The 20,803-nt window shown below is 42.0% G+C and overlaps 1 protein-coding gene across 5 annotated transcripts; it reads left to right on the forward strand.

The window, feature by feature from the left end:
• The first annotated feature begins 1,989 nt into the window (after positions 1–1,989).
• Positions 1,990–20,466, forward strand: LOC124250991 (myomegalin-like). 5 transcript variants are annotated; one of them, XM_046683362.1, is made up of 7 exons: positions 1,990–2,185; positions 10,464–10,699; positions 12,328–12,379; positions 13,203–13,390; positions 17,252–17,488; positions 18,802–18,942; positions 20,242–20,466. In XM_046683362.1, the coding sequence occupies exons 1-7, from the start codon at positions 2,064–2,066 to the stop codon at positions 20,331–20,333; spliced, it is 1,068 nt and encodes a 355-aa protein (XP_046539318.1). In that variant the 5' UTR covers positions 1,990–2,063; the 3' UTR covers positions 20,334–20,466. The 5 variants fall into 5 exon arrangements, with proteins under 5 accessions (XP_046539318.1, XP_046539319.1, XP_046539320.1 ...); XM_046683363.1 differs by having other exon boundaries at positions 18,802–18,933; XM_046683365.1 differs by having other exon boundaries at positions 2,108–2,185; positions 10,486–10,699.
• Positions 20,467–20,803: the final 337 nt, after the last annotated feature.

Here is a 20,803-nt window from a genome sequence, read left to right on the forward strand (position 1 = left end):
GGGTATATACCCAGAAGTAGAATTAATAGATCATATGGTAATTCTGTTTTTATTCGGGGGGGGATCAGCCATATAGTTTTCCATAGCAGCTGCAATATTTTATATTCCCATCAACAGTGCACAAGAGTTCTAATTTCTCCATATCCTTGGCAACTCTTGCTATTTTGTATTGTTATTTTTTTTCATAGTAGCCATCCTAATGGATGTGAGGTGGTATGTCTATTGTATTTTTATGGTGGAAATACTTTATCATAGTGTGTTACTTAGCATCTTTTCCTAACTCTGTAGTCGGTGATATCTCATTGGTAGCTTAAAATGGGCCATGGTAAGATTATTTACTCCATGCAGATAGACAAATGCTACAAATCAGGATTTATTCCAGAGAACACTTGTTGTTAAACACTTACCAGCACACCACTGAAATGGAGGCTTAGGAAGTGGGAAACAAGGTCAGGTGATCCCTCCCACTCCTGTTGTGCTTGGGACTCTCTTCACAGTCTCAGCTGATGTGTCTCTTAAAACTATTGTTTGCACTTTCCATCTGTCCCCTCCATTCCATGGCCTAGATTTTACTGGGCTGTGTCAAGGGCCATTTTCAGTGGCTTTTTGGAAGCCCAGGCAACTCTATCAAGAACTGAGTGAAAGAATAAACAAATCTATTAGATTTATAAATCAGCATCACATTAAGTATCTGTTATTCATAATCAAGGAGATAAACAAAATGTTTTAAAGACTTTGACAATGTGGAAAGTAACTTGTAGAGCCAGAATGAAATTCAAAGCAGATATTGGCAGAGTATAATGTTTATAGAGATTTTTTTAAAAGCTAAGCAAAAACACATTATTTTTTGCTGCAAGGAGCAAAGTTGGGTGAGGGTGGGACTTTGGAAGGTTAAAATTGACTTTTTGTTAAATGTAACCTCTACATGTTTTCCTACTGCAAGGGAAAGAAATCCAACATTGAATTGGGGTATATTACTTATTATGGGATGAAAAAGGAGGACATCATTATGCCAAATTTATAGTCATACTTAGAAAAATATACTCCAGTTTTTGGTCACTATGCTTGAAAGGATATAGAGAGTCAAATCTGGAGAGTTCTCAAAAAGAATAAGAATCACTAGAATCTTTAGAAAATTCATTTAGGAAAAGCCACAAGAATTGTTTTTATTGAAACTATCCTCAAGAAACTAAAAGGTGTTCAGAAAATATTATTGTTTTGAAGTATTCTGGGCAAAAGCAAGGTTGCTTAGATTTTTCTTTAGAAATTGATTGGTTGGTAGTATCAACAAAAGGGTACACCAATATTAAAACTGGCTGGCGAGAGAGGTGGTCTCTGATAGAGGCGCCCATGGAGAAACAGGGAGCCTTGTGTTAAGTATGGCAGGTCATCAGAAAGCAGGGCTTCCTTGGGTTCTGTAGCTACCTCCGTATTCTAACTCTATGATTACAACTTGAGACCTGGCACCCTGAGTCCTTCCCATGGCACTATTGTTGAGGTCCCAGTGACTTGGGATTTGAGCTCTGGCATCTCAAGCTTTGTTTCTGCCTTCATGACTCTCAAAACTTGTGGGTGATAAAAAGGCTTTCGGATTTTTGAGGGGACACTCCCACAGAACTTTATCTCAACTGTAAGAATCAAAAATACTTATCCCTTAACCCAGTTTAAAGCCCATTTGTTTTAATTTGTTCACTTCGTTGTTTGCTTGTTTTTTTCTTCTAAAACACCTCTGAATCCTCTTCTTCCTCCTCACAGCAGCATCTCCCTCTAGTTGCTGCACCTTTTCTCCAATGCAGTGGGTCACCAGGGTCCTCATGGCTGCAGAGGAACTCTTCAGGGTAGCACATTGTAGACTTCATTCTTTACTTTCTTGTAGGTCCTGCTTTTGTGATTTTTATGCTCCTGTGGGATCCTCTTTGCTAATCCAACTTCTTTAAACCATAATTTTGTTTTGATTCCTCTAGGTAGCTGTGGAGAAAAGCCTGGCTATTGCCGAGACCGTGACACATTTCTTTTCCATCTTTCCTTTTAAAGAAAGCAGTAAGAACATTCTTCACGAGAAAATGCTTCAAATGAAGACTGGGATGAATCAGCCCTTAGACAAGAAGGGACCTACTGAGAGAGGAGTGAATGAGCAGAAGACTCAGCCTGAGAAAGCAGAATTCTCCTGTGTGTCCCATAGTGGGTAAGAGACTCTTTGTTCAGAGCCTTCCACTGTCAGAATTAAGTCATTGCTATCCTAGCAGCTTTCAGGGTCCGCATATGAGGCTCTGTACCTTAATTGTAGGGCTTTCTCTTAAGACTTTCCTGGAAATTCTTTAGAGAAAGGTCTACAGCATTTTTGTTATTAATTGCTTTATATTTTCAGAGTAATTTGGCTTTATTCTAATTAATAATGCATGTATGCACTCAATAAATGATCTCATCATGGGTGCTTGAGATTTCACGGAAAGCTTCCAGTTGTGTGAGTAGTGTCTCTTCTGCACTGATGGGAGCACATAGGAATCTCCTGTTACCTCAGATTTTTCTCTAGTGAATGCTGACTCATCCCAGTGCCTGAGGAGGTGGATTTATACAGAGGCTCTTCCATCTCCACTCCATTCTCTACTGAAGCTCATGTCCTTGGTTTCTGAAATGGCAATTCTGATAAGTTCAATTTTTAAAATAAGCTTACCAAATTGACAAGTAATGGCCTTTGGATAGATTTGTCAGTCTGTCCTTAACGGCTGTTTACCCATCACTTTCGAAGGCACTTAAATAATATGGGGTTAATCCACTATACATTTACCTGTGTGCACCAGTTACAAAATACTAAATAATCACTAACTTGCTTAGTGATTAGGGCACAGCTTTGGAGGTGATTAAAACTCTGCTTCATGCTCCACTGGGTCAGTGTCAATATGTACCGCTTAAATTTCACTGACCCAGAGAATAATGTTAGAGCTAAATTAACCTTAGAGTTAGTTAATTTCCTCATTTCAGAACTGAGAGCACTCAGGCCCAGAGATGTAGTTGCTTGATCAAATTTGCACAGTAGCCTTTGGCAAAAAATAATATTAAAATCCTGGGCTCTCAATTCACAAAGCCTATAGCCACTTTATCAAATACATTTTAAAAAAATTTATATTCTTGTGATCATCCTTTTCTAAAAATAGGCTTTATTTTTAGAGCAGTTTTAAGTTCAGAGAAAAATTGAGTGGAAACTACAAAGAATTCCCATATACTCCCTGTCCCTGCACGCGCATAGCCTCCTCTCCCACTATCAGCATCCTACACCAGAGTGGTACATTTGCTGCAGTCGAAGAACTTACATTGACACATCATTATCACTCAAAGTCCATAGTTACATTAGGGTTCATTCTTGATGTTGTATATTCTATAGGTTTTGACAACAGTAAAATGGCATGTATCCACCATTATAGTGTCATATAAAACGACTATTCACTGCCCTAAAAATACTCTGTGCTCTGCCTCTTTGTTCTTTCCTCCCTTCGAATCCCTGGCAACCACTATCTTTTTACTGTCTCCATGGTTTTGCTTTTTCCAGGATGACATATAGTTGCAATCATACACTACATAGCTTTTTCAGATTGGCTGCTTTCACTTAGAAATATGCATTTAAGGTTCTTCCATGTCTTTTCATAGCTTGATTGCTCATTTCTTTTTATCATTGAATAATATTCTGTTTTCTGGATGTACCACAGTTTATATATCCATTCACATACTGAAGGACATCTTGTTTGCTTCCAAGTTTTGACAATATGAGTAAAGCTGCTAAAAACATTGTGTGCAGATTTTTATGTGGACATATGTTTTCAACTCATTTGGATAAACAATAAGGAGTGCGATTGCTGGGTCATCTGGTAAGAGTATGTTTAGTTTTGTAAGAAACTGCAAAACTGTCTTCCAAAGTGGTTGTGGCATTTTGCATTCCCATCAGCAATGAATGAGGGTATCTTTTGCTTTATATCCTCGCCACTATTTGGTGTTGTCAGTGTTCTGGATTTTTACCATTCTAATAGATGTGTAGTGATATCTCATTATTGTTTTAATTTGCAATTCCATAATGACATATGATGTTGAGCATCTTTTCATATGCTTATTTTCCATCTGTATATCTTCTTTGGTGGCTGTTCAGGTCTTTTACCCATTATTTAATTGGGTTGTTCATTTTCTTATTGTTGAGTTTTGAGAGTTCCTTGTATATTTTGGATAACAGTCCTTTATCTATCAGATATTTTTTTGCAAATATTTTCTCCATGTCTGTGATATGTCTTATTCTCTTGACTGTGTCCTTTGCAGAGCAAAGGTTTTTAATTTTAATCAAGTCCAGATTATGAATTATTTATTTTACGGGTCATGCCTTTGGTATTGTATCTAGAGTCATCACCAAACTCAAGATCATCTAGATTTTCTGCTGTGTTATCTTCTAGGAGTTTTATTATAATTTTGTATTTTACATTTAGGTCTACAATCTATTTTGAGTTAATTTTTGAGAAGGGTGTAAGGTCTGTGTCTAGATTCATTTTTTTATGTGGATACCCAGTTGTCCGGCACCATTTGTTAAAAAGACTACTTTTTCTCCATTGTATTCCCTTTACTCCTTTGTCAAAGATCAGTTGACTGTATTTTTATGGGTCTGTTTCTGGGCTTTTTATTCTGTTCCATTGATTTATCTATTCTTTCATCAATACCACACTTTGTTGATTACTATAGCTTTATAGTAAGTCTTGAAGTCAGTAGTGTAAGTCCTCTGATTTTGTCCTTCTCCTTCAATATTGTGTTGACTATTCTGGTTCTTTTGCCTTTCCATGTAAACCTTAGAATCAGTTTGTCGATATCCACAAAATAACTTGCTGGGATTTTGATTGAGATTGCTTTGAATCTTTGGATGAAGTTGGAAAGAACTGATATCTTGACAATATTGAGTCTTCCTGTTCGTAAACATGGAATATCGCCCCATTTATTTAGTTCTTTGATTTTCTTCATCAGAGTTTAGTAGTTTTCCTCATATAGCTCTTGTACATATTTTGTTAGATTTATACCTAAATATGTCATTTTGGGGGATGCTAATGTAAATGGTACTGTCTTCAATTTCAAATTCCACTTGTTCATTGCTGGTATATAGTAAAGCAGCTGACTTTTGTGTGTTAACCTTGTATTCTGCAACCTTGCTATAATCACTTATTAGTTCCAAGAGTTCTTTTGTCTATCCTTTCAGACTTTCTACATAGACAATTTGTCATTTGCAAAGACAGTTTTATTTCTTCCTTTCCCATCTGTAAACCTTTTATTTTCTTTTCTTGCCTTATTGCATTAGTCAGGACTTCCAATATGATATTGAAAAGGAGTAGTGAGAGGGGAGATCCTTACCTAGTCTCTGATCTGAGTCAAAAAGCTTCTAGTTTCTTACCATTGAGTATGATGTTACCTGTGTGTTTTTTGAAGATATTCTTTATCAAGTAGAGAAAGTTTCCCTCTCTTCCTAGTTTGCCAAAAGTTGTTTCTTTTAATCATGAATGAGTGTTGAAGTTTGTCAAATGCTTTTTCTGCATCCATTGATATGATTATGTGATTTGTCTTCATTAGCCTGTTGATACGATGAATTATATCAATTGATTTTTAAATGTTGACACTAGGTTTGCATACCTGAAATATATCTCACTTGGTGTTTTGCATAATTCTTTTTGTACATTGTTGGATTCAACTTGCTGATATATTGCTGAAGATTTTTGCTTCTGTGTTTATGATATTGGTCTGTAGTTTTTTTCCTTAAAATGTCTTTCCTGGAAGATAGAGGGGTCTCTCTTTATTGACAGACATGGACCCAAGGTTCAGTATCCTATAATTTAACTGCTGTGTGAGAAATTAAAAGGACATAATTGAGCCCTTTCCATCAAGGCTCAAGTGCTGTTTTTTGTTGATGTCTCTTCTAGAACACCCGCTCCAGGTGCCAGTGAATGGGGTACAAAGTTTCCTTCGGGTGTACAGTCTCTGAAAGTCTCCTTGACCAACTGAATATAAGCTTTTGAATATTACATTAGTGCTTTACAGTATTGGGTCATATTAGAATTTACAAAGGCAGGATGTACATGGGATTGTATCATCAAGGGTATGAGTTGCCCAGTGATGGTTTCATAAGGTGTTAATTTATGTTTCCCAGAAGATATTGACCTTATTGTCATCAGGCCTAATACTTTAGGCCAGAGTATTCCTGTGGTTTCCATTAATTCTGCCAATTTTAATTTTAGAATACCATTGGTATGAGGACTGAGGATGATAGGGACAATGATAGTGCCATAATGTTTGAATAACCTTGTTTAGTTGTTTTATAACCTGTCCAGTAAAGTGAGTCCTTCTATCACTTGAAATTTCATTTGTGATTCTCCACAATGGACAAACATTTTCTAATAATGTCTTTGCTACAGTGGTGGCATCAGCTTTTCAACATGGTGAAGCTTCTACCCGTCTAGAAAATAGATGTATCATTACCAGTACATATTGATAGCCCATAGAAGGAGACAGTTGAAAAAGTCAAATTGTAAATGTTCATCTGAAAATGTTCTGGTGTTGGTGGGTGAGCAGCCCCTCGAGTTACTTTACCCAGGTTATGTGATTGACAGGTTAAACATTGATCATAAGCCTGTTGTGCTAATTTAGAACAATCACCTCACTAATATTTTTTTCATAATTGGAGTTATTTTGTCAATTCCACGCTGGGTAGTCACATGAAGTGCTTACAAAAGTGATAATTTGAGGGAATCAGGAAGCACCAGGTAGCTGGGCCCTCCCAAAGTCCTCTTTTTATGTTAAATTTGCATCCTTCTTGGTGCCACTTTTGTTTTTCAGCATCAGATACATCTTTTTGTCTGTTGCACAAACTGCATTAAGTAATCTGATTTGGATCTATGGTGAACTGTAGGTTTGGGAATTCAGGAAAATGGGGCTTTACAAAAAGGTTGGGTATCCATCCCTTGGCTTTTTTATGGAGTTCATTTAAATTACAAAGTTTTGTACGTTAGGAATTTCTTGAGTAGTAACCTTAGCAGGAAAGTAAGTCATCACATTTCCTTTCTATACAGGGTCTGTCTGATCGGTGGATATGAGCCTCAGTTTTTATGGTAGCAATTTGGGAGTGTAATAATGGTGCAGAGAGGAGGTCAGCAACCTGAGGTCCATTTTTATAGGTGTACCACTTGATGTTGAAAATTTCTGTTTCCAGAGCATGCCAAAGTCGTGGACGACTCTGAAGCCATACCTGCTATTGGTGTAAATATTTGTAGTTTTTTCTTTTGCCAATTCACAGGTTCAAATGAGGGAAAACACTGCAGGTTAGGCTGAATTAAATTGAAGAATGACTCCTCTTTCTAATAATTCACGTTGAGTAGTGACAGCATCTCCGGCTTGATATCTTCCTTCAGAATTTTTGGCATAGGAGTCATCAACATAGAGTACTAAACTGAATTGGCTGAGAGGGTTTCTTGTAAATCTAATCTAGGAGTTAGATTTTGGAAGACCAATTCAACACAGTTATGAATCTCTCTTTCATCAGGTAAGGGTGGGGAGGGTAGCAGGGTTTAAAGAGTTGAGGTGAAGAATGCTCAGATTAGGAGACAGGAGTAGTCTTATAAGAGGTTAGCCTACTAGGTGAGAAATAGTGTATATGCTCAGTGTTCAGCAAATTTTCCATAGCATGAGGAACCTGTAAATTTAATTCTTTTCCCTGAACAAGTTTCAAGGAGGATATTACAATTTTAGGGGCTGCAGCTACTACCTTTAAACAATTTAGGTATGCCCTGGTGACTGGATCCAATTGAAAGCTATAATAGGCTTGATTACACTCCCAAAACCTGAGTATTACATTCCTGAACAAATAATGTAAAAGGTTTAGTATAGTCAGGGAGTCCTAATGCAGGAGGATTTTGTAAAGCCCGTTTAATTTTGGTAAAGTCTTCCATATATTTAGTTTCCCAAAGAGGAGGTTCTTGAGTCTTATCTTTAGTCAGTTCATAGGGTGGAGAAGCTGATAAGAAAAAATTAGGGACCCAGGGTCAGCAATATCATGCAAGTCTGAGGAAGCCTCTAAGTTGTGTCTTAGTTGTAGGTTGGGGTAATTTGGGGTGGTACTAATTGTTTCTGGGGACAGAAAGATTCTTTTTGCAGGTAAACTGTGACATAGGTAATGTACTTTTTCTTGTGAAAACTGAAGTTTATCTTGAGAGGCCTAATGGATATTTTGAATCAAACTTTGCGTTCTCTCTAGATGAGGACAGTGAAGTAAATCATCTAAATATTGAATCAAAGTAGAATTTCTGGGATATTGCAGTGTGCTTAAATCCTGATGCATCTGAAGCAACAGTAATAATAACACTTTTCTGTACTTATATTACATTTGAGAAAGGCTTTTATACTTAATATAAATATTTATTGAATGTATCATTTTCTAGATAGTATGTTAGGCACCTGGACTCAATATGATCTGATCTTTTCCGTGGACGAACTCAAACTGGTAGAGAAGGAAAGTATATGAATAGACAGCTGCAACAGAATGGTCTAACTTCTGGGTGTTTTGGAAGCCCAGATGAAAAGAGTGTAGGGCAAGGCCATTTCTTCTTAAGAAGGAGTCACTCATTGAGATCAATTTCTGGGGACATTCCCATTTCATGGAGCTCCCCACAAGTGAATCCAGGGGCCTTCTTAGGGGAAAGGGTTTTCTGTGTCAATGGAGAATGCATAGGGGGCAGCCCAGTGGCGCAGCGGTTAAGTTCCCACGTTCTGCCCCGGCAGCCCGGGGTTCGCTGGTTCAGATCCTGGGTGTGGACATGGCACCACTTGTCAAGCCATGCTGCGGTAGGCATCCCACATATAAAGCAGAGGAAGATGGGCATGGATGTTAGCTCAGGACCAGTCTTCCTCAACAAAAAGAGGAGGATTGGCAGCAGATGTTAGCTCAGGGCTAATCTTCCTCAAAAGAAAAAAAAGAAAATGCATAGGATCCCTGAGAAGACAGAGGACAGGACACAGGAGAGGAACACAGTGAGAGATGAGTAGAGGTTTGTAAGCCCTTCTCTTTTCCATTATTGAAGAAATGTTTACTGAGAGCCTCCTCTGTGTTTGGCTGTGTACATAAGAAGAATAAAACATTCCCAGCTCTGAAAGAGCTCTTAGTCAAGTTACCAGTAGCTGTCTAATGACATGAGAAATGTTGGACAGAAATGTGAATAAAGCACAAGGTGGTTTAAAATGTTCATAAGGGATTTTATGCTACCTGAGAGATGGCCTGCCCGCATCCCCATTCTGGCTCCTTCCTACGCCTGGATTACCTGTTCCAGACAGATGACTCTGGGTCTCAGGCAAATTTCAGCTTTTCAGAAAACAACTGACACCTGTGCCCCCTGCTGGCACAATACCGACAACACTGCCATGGTCTCCAAGAGAAACTGGTGGAAGCAGGAGCCATTGCTCAGGTACACTTGCAGAAACACAGAGGATGTCGAGTTGGTCTTATAAGTTCACCATTATCAAAGTAACGAATGATAATCTGTCTTCTTTCTGATAAATTAAAAGCTTTACAGGCTTTGCTATACTCATCCCAACATTTAAAATAAATTTCAATCATGACCACATTTCTAAAAAGGGAAAGTACGTATTTTACTTTTATTTGGTAGATGAAGAAACTGAGGCACAAAGTAATAAAGTGACTTCTCAAGTTTGCAATGGGAGGGTAGAGTGCACTGGGGCTAAAATCCAGGCCAGCTGATTCCTGCTACATAGGCCTAACTGCTTTGCCTCTCTCCTTCTTCCTACGAGATGAACTAAAACCTTCTCTTCCACTGTTCTCTATAACAAATGGTAGTTATGTTGGCTAGGATATCATGGGATTCTAAATTAGTTCAGATTTTTCAGATCATTCTTTTGAGCCCCTATAGGCAAACACTGTGCTGGTTAGTTACACTAGAGGATACAGAAGTAATAGTATACAGTGGTTAAATTAAAGGAGCTTGAAGATGATTTGCCAAGTGAGCCTTCGCTATCTATAGAAAAGAGATGGATAGGTCCATCCTTGTGAGAGAAAAATCCTGTTGCCTAGAGCAAGTGGTCTCTTCTCTCACATGATGATTTCTCTTTCAACTTTCCAATTAACAGCTGGTTTTGTTTACTGTATTGAAATAGATTATAAGCTTAAGAGAGGGACCATGAGCAGATTTTAAAGCAGCACTAGAGAAGAAAGCCTGGTTCTGTTTTCAGAATTATGGGTTAGGGGGAAAGACAGTCTTCGAAGCGATCTTCCACACAGAGGAAGGCTTTTTCCTCCTTCATTCCCTGTACCACATTCAGGTCATTAAACACGTGCTAGAACACAGTGTGGGGGCTCTTTGGTGAAATCCTCAAAGTACCTTCTGCTGAAGCACTATAGCTACCAGTCCTGCCTTTCCACCCTTACTGTTTCTTCCCCACTTTAGGAGTTATTATTCCTTGATCCAGGATCAGGCTCGAGAGTTGACCCATCTGCGGGAGCAGATGAAGATTGGGAGAGCTGTCTCTTCCGGTCTCATCCAGCATGTCAAGAACACAGTGAAGACCTTTGAGGAGCTCCTCAGCAGCAATAAAATTGACCACTACATGGAGCAGCACTTCCGTGAGCAGCTGGCCAAGGGAAGCCAGCTGGCAGAGAGCCTCGCCAGCAAATTCAGCGTGGGTAAGCTGGCCCCAGGGCTCAGGAAGACCTTCAGTCCCTCCCAAGAACCTAGGCTCACACAAGCCCACAGCTAGTCATAAGTGACTTTTCAATCTGGTGTCCTTCTTTGTAATCACCATCTTGGGGCCATGGCAGAGACAGGACTGGAAGATGAGGAGCAACAAGGAGAAGCACACAGGGTTGGGGATGCGTGATGATCATCAGCTCCTCCATCTCTCATGGAATATGGCTGCTTGGGTAGGAAGCATCGCTGGGGGCGACAGCATTTATCTGAAACTAATTGGCAGAAAGAGAAGTGGAACAGGGGCAGCTGGTTGTTGTGAAAAGAGCTCTAAACTAGGAATCCGAAGACTTTTACTCTAGCCTGTATGTGTTCATTACTAGCTCTGGACAGGTTCACATTTCTTTTGATTTCTGTTTCCTCACTTAAAAATGTAGGTCAAATAAAACCAACCCCTGAAGGTTGCATGATTGTTCTAACGATCAGATAAGTAATATTAATCAGTGCACTTCAAAAAAATGAGAAAAGTGGTGACTGGCTCCGTGACCTGTCATTAAGTTTGGCACACTCCGCTTTGGCAGCTCTGGTTCGCGGGTTGCGTTCCTGGGTGCTGACCTACACCACTCATCTGCCATGCTCTGGTGGTGACCCACATACAAAATAGAGGAAGATTGGCACAGATGTTAGCTCAGAGTGAATCTTCCTCAAGCAAAAAGAGGAATATTGCCAACAGATGTTAGCTCAGGGCAAATCTTCCTCAGAAAAAAAGAAAAAGGATAAAAGAATCATGCTGATTTAAGCAGGGTTTAGGCACTATCCTTACTAGTACCTAATGGTGGGAACATTAGTTATTTCAGGAGCCTTTTACAGAGAACATTCCTAGAGCACCTCAGGGGACACAGTAAGAGCAAGCTTAAGGCCACTGTGCAGGCTCCTGATGGAAGATGAAAAGGTGGGACAGGGATGTCTGTCACATCTACAGAGACAAGAGTAGGTTCTGCATAAAAGTTGTGATGGGACACACAGATGTAGGACTGGGGACCAGCCTCGTGGAGAGACTTGGAGACTGTGGCTAGAGTGGTCCAGAGGGCAGCTGGAGAAGTGTCCCGTGATCTGCGGAAAAAGACATTTTTAGCTTTTTTACTCCAACTCAGGGCAGAGCAAGTAGGGATGATCTTCATGGTGGCTCAGGAAAGCCTGCCAGGCAAGTTCTCTAAAGACTCAACCCAAGGTCTCTTGAGAAAATTCAGAGTATCCTGGACTTGAGCATCAAATGTTCATGTCTCTGATCCCAGAGAGAACTCAATGTTTGCTTGTAATTTGGGAAATGAGACCTGCTTAAATTTTGACTGGTCCTTTTTTTTTGGAGCAAAATTAACCCTGAGCCAATATCTGCTGCCAATCCTCCTCTTTTTGCTGAGGAAGACTGGTCCTGAGCTAACATTCATGCCCGTCTTCCTCTACTTTGTAAGTGGGACACCTGCCACCACATGGCTTGATAAGCATTGTGCATTTCCAGGCCCGGGATCCAACCGGCGAACCTGGCTGCTGAAGTGGGCACCCAAACTCAACTGCTGTGCCACTGGACTGGCCCCATGACTAGCCCTTTTTTGAATTTGGTTTTCAGATGACTGTATAAGTAAGAAGAATCAATCAGGACAGACGCTGCGGACCCTCAGGTAACCTCAACTTTTCAGAAAAATATAATCTGGTGAAGGATCCAGAAGCAAGGGCCAGAAGATCAAAGGAACAGGAGTTCTCACACCCCATAAAAAAAAAAAATGATTGTACCATCAAACCATTATATATCCTTAGTGAAAAAGTGGTCTTGTTTCCTATTTTTTTTAATTTGTTATTCTTTTGGTTCCCATTCTTATATTAACTCGTGAGTTTAGTAATACAGAGCTGCTCTAACCTAAATATCTGGCTTTAGGAGTCTCCTGTGCCCTCAGAGATCACTTTGATTTCCTCTAGATCTTTAATGATCAGAGTGAGATTGTATCTGGTTTCCTCAAGGATGACCCAAGAGGTGCTGGCAGATGTTAAATAGCTACAAATTTTCCTTGCAAAAATAAAATATTTATACTGTATGACTATACTTAGGGAAGGAGGTCCAGAAACTACAAGACACCTGGGAGCCTACATTGCCTCAGGAAGAAGTTTTAAATGGGCCACTGCAAATACTATTTAATAGATTATGTTCAGAGAGCATGTTGAACTCTTATGGGCCTCTGGGTATCTTATGAAGGAGCCGTGAGCGTTATTTAAAGGGCCCAATGGGTCTTGTTTGTTCCTCAGGATGTTTGTGGCCAAGGCACTGGACAACTGTTGTTCTCCCTTGCCACCGACTCTGTACCCACTAACAGAAATGAATTGTTTGGCTTCTTCTCTGAAGGAATGCTCTCCTTGACTTCTGAGGCCTCTCTTGTGAGCTCCTGGATCAATACAGCTGTGGCATTTAGGTGACCTTTATTTTTCCTTCTGTCTTTCTTACCCCACCAGTATCTTAAGAGAGATGCATAAGATGGGTAAAGTGACGAAAGTCCAAGAGACCAAGCAGGATGCCCAGCCTCAGACTCGGTCCCAGATCCGCTCCAGCAGCCTCGCTGAGACGGCCGTCCATGGCTCCAGCAGCAGCACCTCCGCTCTGCTTGCTAAGCAGGAAGTGCGCCCTGAGGTGGATGTGGCCAGTGAGTACCCAGATGGCCTCTAGTTTCTAGGTGCTTGCTCTTCTGTCTAGATCAAGAGGAGGCATCTTTGCAGCTGGATCCTGCAGATCCACTGTGATGTACTTGGTTAAGCACAGGTCTAGGACTCTGTGCCAAGCACAGGTCCCAAAGGTGTCTGTCAGGTAGCTTTTCTCCATTCCTAGTCCCACACACCATCAGCCACCAGACCATGGTGTTGGACTTGAGAGGAGGAAGTCATGAGTTAGGAAGGGGAGGGAGCAAATGCCCGCTTATCACTGCAACACAACCCTGTCATCTTTCAGACCATGGACATGAGCTTCACTAACATTGGGCCTCTGATCTTGTAATCTTTGGGGTAAACAGCCACGGTTCCAATTTCCTATTCACCACTAAATATTATTTATCATTTGAGGATTTATAGATCCCATCCATCATTCTAATAATTTGGCTGTAATATCCTCTAAACCATCAGTAATTGGGACATGTCTCAGTTCAGGCTGAATCCATCACCAGCATGCCCGTCCCCAGAATTCCCCAAGAAGGGCCCTTGGGTAGCCTTGATGGAGATAGTAGGAGGAGAGTAAGTTTGAAATGAAACTCTCATTTTCTCTTGCTCAGCTTTCTCTTTAATTTCCCTCCTGAGAAAAGCATTTGAATTTCTAGGTAACTGTATGAGTCAAATCCTGGTGTGGACAACACCAAGAAACTATCCTTAGTCTCTGGCTATAGCTGAATTTTTTTTTCTGAATTGACTATTTTAGGCAATGAATGAGCCATTGGAGCAAAGCAGCATAATGTTTCCTCCAGGATTATAGTAGCCAAGGAACAACAGGAAATTCACTCTTATTGAGTACATGTTATGCTCACATTATTGGCTACTATACATATGTTGCTTCATTTAATCAACACAGCAATCCTCTCAAATAGGTGGTGGTGTCCCGATTTTACCCGAGGACACCGAGGCTCAGCAAAGTCAGGGAACTTACTGAAGACAGCCCAGCTTAGGGTAACATTCACTGCCAGCCTGCCTGACTCTAAAGCTTAGAGTGTCCACCACACTGCAGCCTGAGTAGTCAGGGACCAAGCAGGGGAGTCACCCCTTTGCATACCTCTCTTGCTAGGCTTCTGGAACCAGTGTTTTCCCCATTCCACTCTTTCTGCCTCTACGCCCAGCACAAAGGAGTAGCCTCTGCAAATAAGACAAGACCCTACACACGCTGCATTTCCACCTAAGAATTTATAAATGGATGAGCTGCCCTTGATACATCCATGACCTCTCCCAAGGGGCCAGTGGGAGTTTTATGTACATCCTTGCTCTCAGTTGCCCAGAGGCACTTGGTTCCACCTCAGCGCTGCCCTGAGAGACAGCAGGAGAAGGGCAAAGACACCTTCTCCTCACCTGTACTTCCTGCCTTCACTTGTAGGAATGGCCACACTTGAGACGTGGCTTCTGCAGTGACACTCCCAGAAAGAATCAGCCTTATTTTTGGCCACCTCTGTTTTTTCTGAAGGCGGCTGAGCCCTTCTTTTTCCCATCTAAAATCATTATCCTCTCAGGGGGCAATGACTTATCACTGCTCCTTCTTTGCTTTATAGACCAAAGTTTCTAGGGCAGTTAACAAATAGTGTGACTGGTGTGGCAGCTTCACTGTGGGGCTACATTCCCCTCACAGGAGGCTGTTCTCTGTTGCTTCCCATGTGCGGTGTAGGGCATGTTTCCTGTGTTGTGTAGGGGGAGACTGGGACATGAAAATGATGATCACTGTTACTGACAAACTTGGAACCTCCTATGGCCTTGGTTGAGACTAAGCTGATTTTCTGGGACGTGGATAAAGGAGGCTTGAAAGGGGATGGGAATCACATTTTGACTGAGTTCCTACTTTGTCAGCTGTTATACTAAAGGCTTAATATAATTTGTCTTTTTATTTCACAGTGATGCTAATTGCATCTGATATTATGTAAACTGGGGAAGGAGAGACCTACTGGGTAGTGATTTAAGCGTACAATTCCTTTTTTTTTTTAAAGATTGGCACCTGAGCTAACAACTGTTGCCAATCCTTTTTTTTTTTCTGCTTTTTCTTCCCAAATCCCCCCAGTATATAGTTGTATATTTTAGTTGTGGGTCCTTCTAGTTGTGGCATGTGGGATGCCGCCTCAGCATGGCCTGATGAGCAGTGCCATGTCCACGCCCAGGATCTGAACCAGCGAAACCCTGGGCCGCCAAAACAGAGCACGCAAACTTAATCACTTGGCCACGGGGTCGGCCCCCTAAGTGTACAATTCCCCAGAGGAACTTGGCTTGGTTGAAGGGAAACAAGGACCTTACTTTTATCTGCTCAGGGGAGAAACTTGTCTACTCTGTGGCCCTTGATAATAATCCCTGAAACGGAGCAGACTCTTAAACTTTTCTTTGAATTATGGCCCTGCCCACCCAGCGGGGTTTTTCTCTCAAAGGGAGACAGCAAAAGACACAGCCGTGTTCTCAGAGCATCATTGAGCTACAAGATAGCACGTAATTTTTTGGTTCTGTAATTCCCCATGCAGAAATTCCCGAGTCATTCTTTGTACTGGAGCCAGACAATCTGAGCTATACATATTTATTACTTTTACAGTCTTGTGAGACATTCTGTGTTTGATCCAAATCATGTTTTCCCTCCTCAGAGACTCCCTCAGCCTCGGTAGGCATGCAGAGTGAGCTCAGGCAGGAGCAGGAGCCACCAGAAGTGAGCCACCCTGTCTAGGTTCTCTGCACGTTGGCCAGAAGTGGAGGCCATTTTCGCTTCCTCTTCCAACAACCCCAATGTAGAACAATCTCTTGAAGCATTAGCTGCTATGTTACTAGCAAGGGCATAGACCGTTCAGGCTTTAGCACAACACCTGACTTAAAGTACGAACTCAATCAAAATGAGATTCCCCTCCCCTTTTAAACCTCCTTTATTCCCACCCCAAAAAATCAGCTTCCTTTCAACCAAGGCCATAGGGGGTTCCAAGGCTGTCGATAATAGTGATAATTAACAGATGAGTAGATCACCTGTTCACATACCAGCAAAGTGCTTCAGTTCCTTACTCTCGTGACTTCCAAGATTGGCAATGAGTCCTGCTATTGGAGGAGACATTTGTGAAGTACCTCCCTGGGATCATTACAGCATTGGGAATGATAGAGGGAGCTAGGATGAGGGGCCCTGTGCTTTTCCTGTGTGTACACTGTGACCCTCAGATACTACATTTAACCACAACTTCTTAATGTCACAGGCCAGGAAATGCCAGTAAACTTGGGGAGAAATTTATAGTACTGGGGAAATGAGTTTTAATCTAAATGATATTCAACAATAGGCTTAGAGTTGCTGACATCTGCCTTAGTCTTCATCCCATGGATTACATTATTAGTTTTCTAAGGCTTCTATAACAAATTATCACAAACTGTGTGTTTTAAAACAACAGAAATTTATTCTCCCACAGTTCTAGCAGCTAGACGTCTGAAAGCAAGGTGTCAGCAGGGCCATGGTCTCTTTCCCTTGCCTCTTCCTAGCTTCTTGGGGTTGCTAGGAGCATTCCTTGGCTTGTAGATGCATCACTCCAGTCTCTGCCTCTGTTGTCACATGGTCTTCTCCCCTGTGTGTTTCTTTATCTCTGTGTCTCCTCTCCTCTTCTTATAAGGGCATCAATCATATTGGATTTAGGCCTACCTTAGTCCAATATCATCTCATCTTAACTAATTACATCTGCAGAGACCCTATTTTCAAATAAGGTCACATTCTGAAGCTCCACAGGAGGACACTATTCAGCCCAGTATAATTATCTTTAAAACACTTCATTTCTGACTTCCTCAATTGTTTCTCATTCACGTTCCTTTCTGGACAGATGTCAGCCCAGCCACTCCTGCTGATTCAGCTTCATTGCCCAGCAACCATTCAGAAGCCAGATGTGCCCAGCCCTTCTATCCTCCTCTGAGTGGCACCACACAGCCGAGCAGGACACCAGACTGTGGGCACCATGGTAGCAGCAGCTCATGGGACGAGATGAGGCCTCAGAAAATGAATGCATCAGGGAACCTATCCTCCTTCTCTTCTTTGTACCGGCCCAACTCCAAGCCCTCTGGTAAAACACAATGGAGCAGTTGGTGAAATAGAGCCCACTGACAGGAATGGCACATTCTTTTCCCGGCCGGAGGATTTTTCATTCCTCTGTTAGATCCTGGCTCACAGAAGTGGGTGAGGAGATGAAGGGGCAGTATCTCATATATCAGCCAGAGAAGGAGATTCCAGCTCAGTGCTGGTCCTTTCTAAGTGTCTCTCCCATCCTCCTACCTAGGGACTCACTCTGGGAAGGAGAATAAAGGAAGTCAGGGACATTTAGAAGCACCCTACAGGGAGCGTAAGTTGCCTCACATTCATGTGCTCCCTTTTCTCTGTGCTACAACCTTCTTATGCGTAGATTTAGACTGTTGTAGAATTCCAAGCTCAGACTTCATGGGAAGGTCTTCCTTAGGTCAAGAGCTATTTCAAGATAGAAGACTATTCCTACACACACACACATACACACACACACACACACACCATTTGTATACAACTCTAAGCCAATCCTGCCTCTCAAACTTTGCTATTGGGTGCAGAGCCAGGCATCCTGGCACCCAGTGGCTAGGGATGCAGTCATGTAGAGGAATGGCTTGAAGCAGCTCAGTTTCTAGGGCCCAGATAGTGTAACAATAAGACATTTGAAATTCTCAGAGAAAAACCTAGCAGGGTGTCCTGGTGGATGAAGCCTATTCTTGGTCCCTTTCAACTTCCTTTTGCACATCTTTTTTTTCCTTGGAGATGTTCTCTTCTCTCCTATTCCTCCTTCAGATCCTGACACCTCCCCAGGCTCTTCCTTGTCACTCTTCACCAAAAGTAGTTAAAGGAAAACATTCAGTTTCACTCATTATTCACAGCCTGATCTAATTTCATATGCATTTACCTTAGCCTTTCTGTTAGTGGATGGATGTTAAAGGTTGTTCAGCCATAGATCGTCAGGTAGGAGAGGCGTGAGGTAGAGAAGGAGGGCCTCTGGATTGCTACCAAAGGAGACAGACAAACTTTCTCACTGTTACTCCAGTCCTACCTAGAGACCTTTAGCAGTTTCTCACTGTTGCTCTTCAGCCCAGTGTCCATCTCTGCCAGATGTACTTGGCCTCTATCTGAGAGGAAGCCCTGTGGAGTTTCCTTGTTGAAGGCAGTCTTGTGATTGAAAGCCCAGGAGCTCTTAAAGTTGCCTGGTGCTTCCTGGGTGCCCAGGTAAGAGGAGGAAGTTGACAGAAGTATAGAGGTGGGCAGGGATCTAGCAGAGAGGCCCTGGGCAGGCCCCACACCTGCCTATGAGTGATCAGCCTTCCCCATCTCCCACCTCTCTCATGTCTTGGTGGAATGCAACAGGGGCCGACCTGCTGGAGAAGAATCTTGTTGAGATCCACAACCTGCGCCAGCGCCTGGAGGAGTCTGTCTGCATCAATGACCGCCTGCGGGAGAGGCTAGAACATGTGCTCAGCAATGCTGACCAAGGAAAAAGTAGGAAAGGTCAAAACCTCATGGTTCTGTCCACATCTGGACAGTCTCAAAAAGGCACATAGTTTCACAGCTATAAAGCACATTGATGTTAACTACTCCACGCTTCCTCACAATCATCCCAGATGGGGAAGCAGGGCAGGCACTAATTTTCCCACTTTATAAATGAAGACACTGAGTGACTTGCTCCAGGCAGGGCTAGGTCTCATTCTCAGGGCTGTCTGACATATTGCCTATTCTTGTAACTCTCTATACTACCTGGTGCTGCCCCTGGGCTTGTGGCCTGACTGGCAAGTGATAGAACCAGGACTTCCATGGTGCCCATTTCAGCAGAGAGAGGACCACATCCTGCCTGCATGCCACTACTACATGCCCTGGATACCACCTGCCATGTCCTCTATGTGAATGGCCCGTATTCCCACACTTTTCACCTGGATGCTCTGACTTGGAGACCAGCACTTCCACATCCCTTCACCCTTGTCAAGCTCAGAAGAATGGCAACCAGGGCCCCACAACATCACAGCAGCAGCCAATTAGTGGGAAGGACCCTGTTCCACAACTGCAGCCATTGCACATGAGTGTGTGGCCCATCGTGGTGTGACTCAGCTACATCATACTGTGGTCCTAGTGCAGGAGACCCCCAGGTTTTCTGCTTGGCTGGGGCTGAAACTTTGGTGGATGCAGGAAAGTATATCTTTGAAAGCATCTGTTACCCAAAGGTGTGACTTGTCTAGGTTGTTTTTATTTCCTGTGACAGTATCCACCTCTGGCTTCTGTGAGAATGAGAGACCATACCTAAGCTCTACAACAAGAGAAGGGCCTTCAGGGAAGCAAACTTGAATTTCAGTCTCACAGAGGGCAAAACCCAAACTTGATCACTGCCATATCCCTCCTTTTCACAGCAATACCCAGTTGCAGAAGCAAAAAGAAGAGAGTGGAGAGTACAAAATTTCCCAAACCCAGATGGCCCAAAATTATAATGGTTATTCTCAATCTAGATAAGGCTGTTTCTTAAGAGGTTCCACCTACACATCCCTAGACTCTAAGAGTAAATCGCTCTAAGCTCTGGAGTAAATAGCTCTGGAAAATCCACATTTCCTGTATAAGTCCCTCGCCCCATTTTTACAGATAGCCAGAGAGTCACTGGCTATAACTGGATACTAGCTGGGTGTCTTTCTCCATGCCTTTCCTACTTCCAGCTGAGTGTGAATAAGGAAGAGAGGGAATGTCAGTTTCTATTTGGAGCAATCAGTGAAGAGAGTTCCCTAAGTCCCTCCAGACTTCATTGCAGCTTTTTCTTTCCCTCCCTAGGCACTGTGCAGTCAGCTCCGGATGTCTCCCTTGCAACTCCTCATTCATACACTCAGAGTCACTCTTCTGGCTCTGGTCAGAACATCTTGTGACATGATGCCTGGAGAGTCAAGAGGAATGTTCTCCAGAACTTTTCCAGCCCTATTCAACAGCATTCTTGGGTATAAACTTGGAGGCATCAGACATTACCTTTAATTAAGTGGATCAATTTAATAAATTACTATTTAAAAATTATTGTTTACATATATTTATTGAACGCCTATAAAGAGTAAAATTTGTGCAAGAAAGAATAAAACCCAGAATGACCTGAAATTCGTAGAAAAGGTTAAAGGAAAAATGAGTTTTCTCTATTAGCTACCGAAGACTAGACTAGAAAGGCCACCACTGGTGGAAGATTAGAGGTATTGAGAGTGGGGCAGTGGTAATCCTTGACCCCCATTACATGCTTGGAAAGAAAAGAAAAACTATCATGTGCGAAAAGATAGTAGGATAAAATCTGAATGTTTTAAGTGAAGACCATTTGCCAGATCCAGGTGAACTCCATCCAAGAGAATGACAGAAT

Source organism: Equus quagga, chromosome 13 (assembly GCF_021613505.1).
Source record: "Equus quagga isolate Etosha38 chromosome 13, UCLA_HA_Equagga_1.0, whole genome shotgun sequence".
Classification (NCBI taxonomy): Eukaryota; Metazoa; Chordata; class Mammalia; order Perissodactyla; family Equidae; genus Equus; species Equus quagga.

What these genes read in the sequence shown, in the direction of transcription:
- LOC124250991 (XM_046683362.1), top strand. Translation starts at nt 2,064, where the DNA reads ATGCTTCAAATGAAGACTGGGATGAATCAGCCCTTAGACAAGAAGGGA. An exon ending in CGCCAGCAAATTCAGCGTGG is followed by an intron (nt 10,700 to 12,327) that starts GTAAGCTGGCCC and finishes TTTGGTTTTCAG; the next exon opens with ATGACTGTATAAGTAAGAAG. An exon ending in CAGACGCTGCGGACCCTCAG is followed by an intron (nt 12,380 to 13,202) that starts GTAACCTCAACT and finishes TTACCCCACCAG; the next exon opens with TATCTTAAGAGAGATGCATA.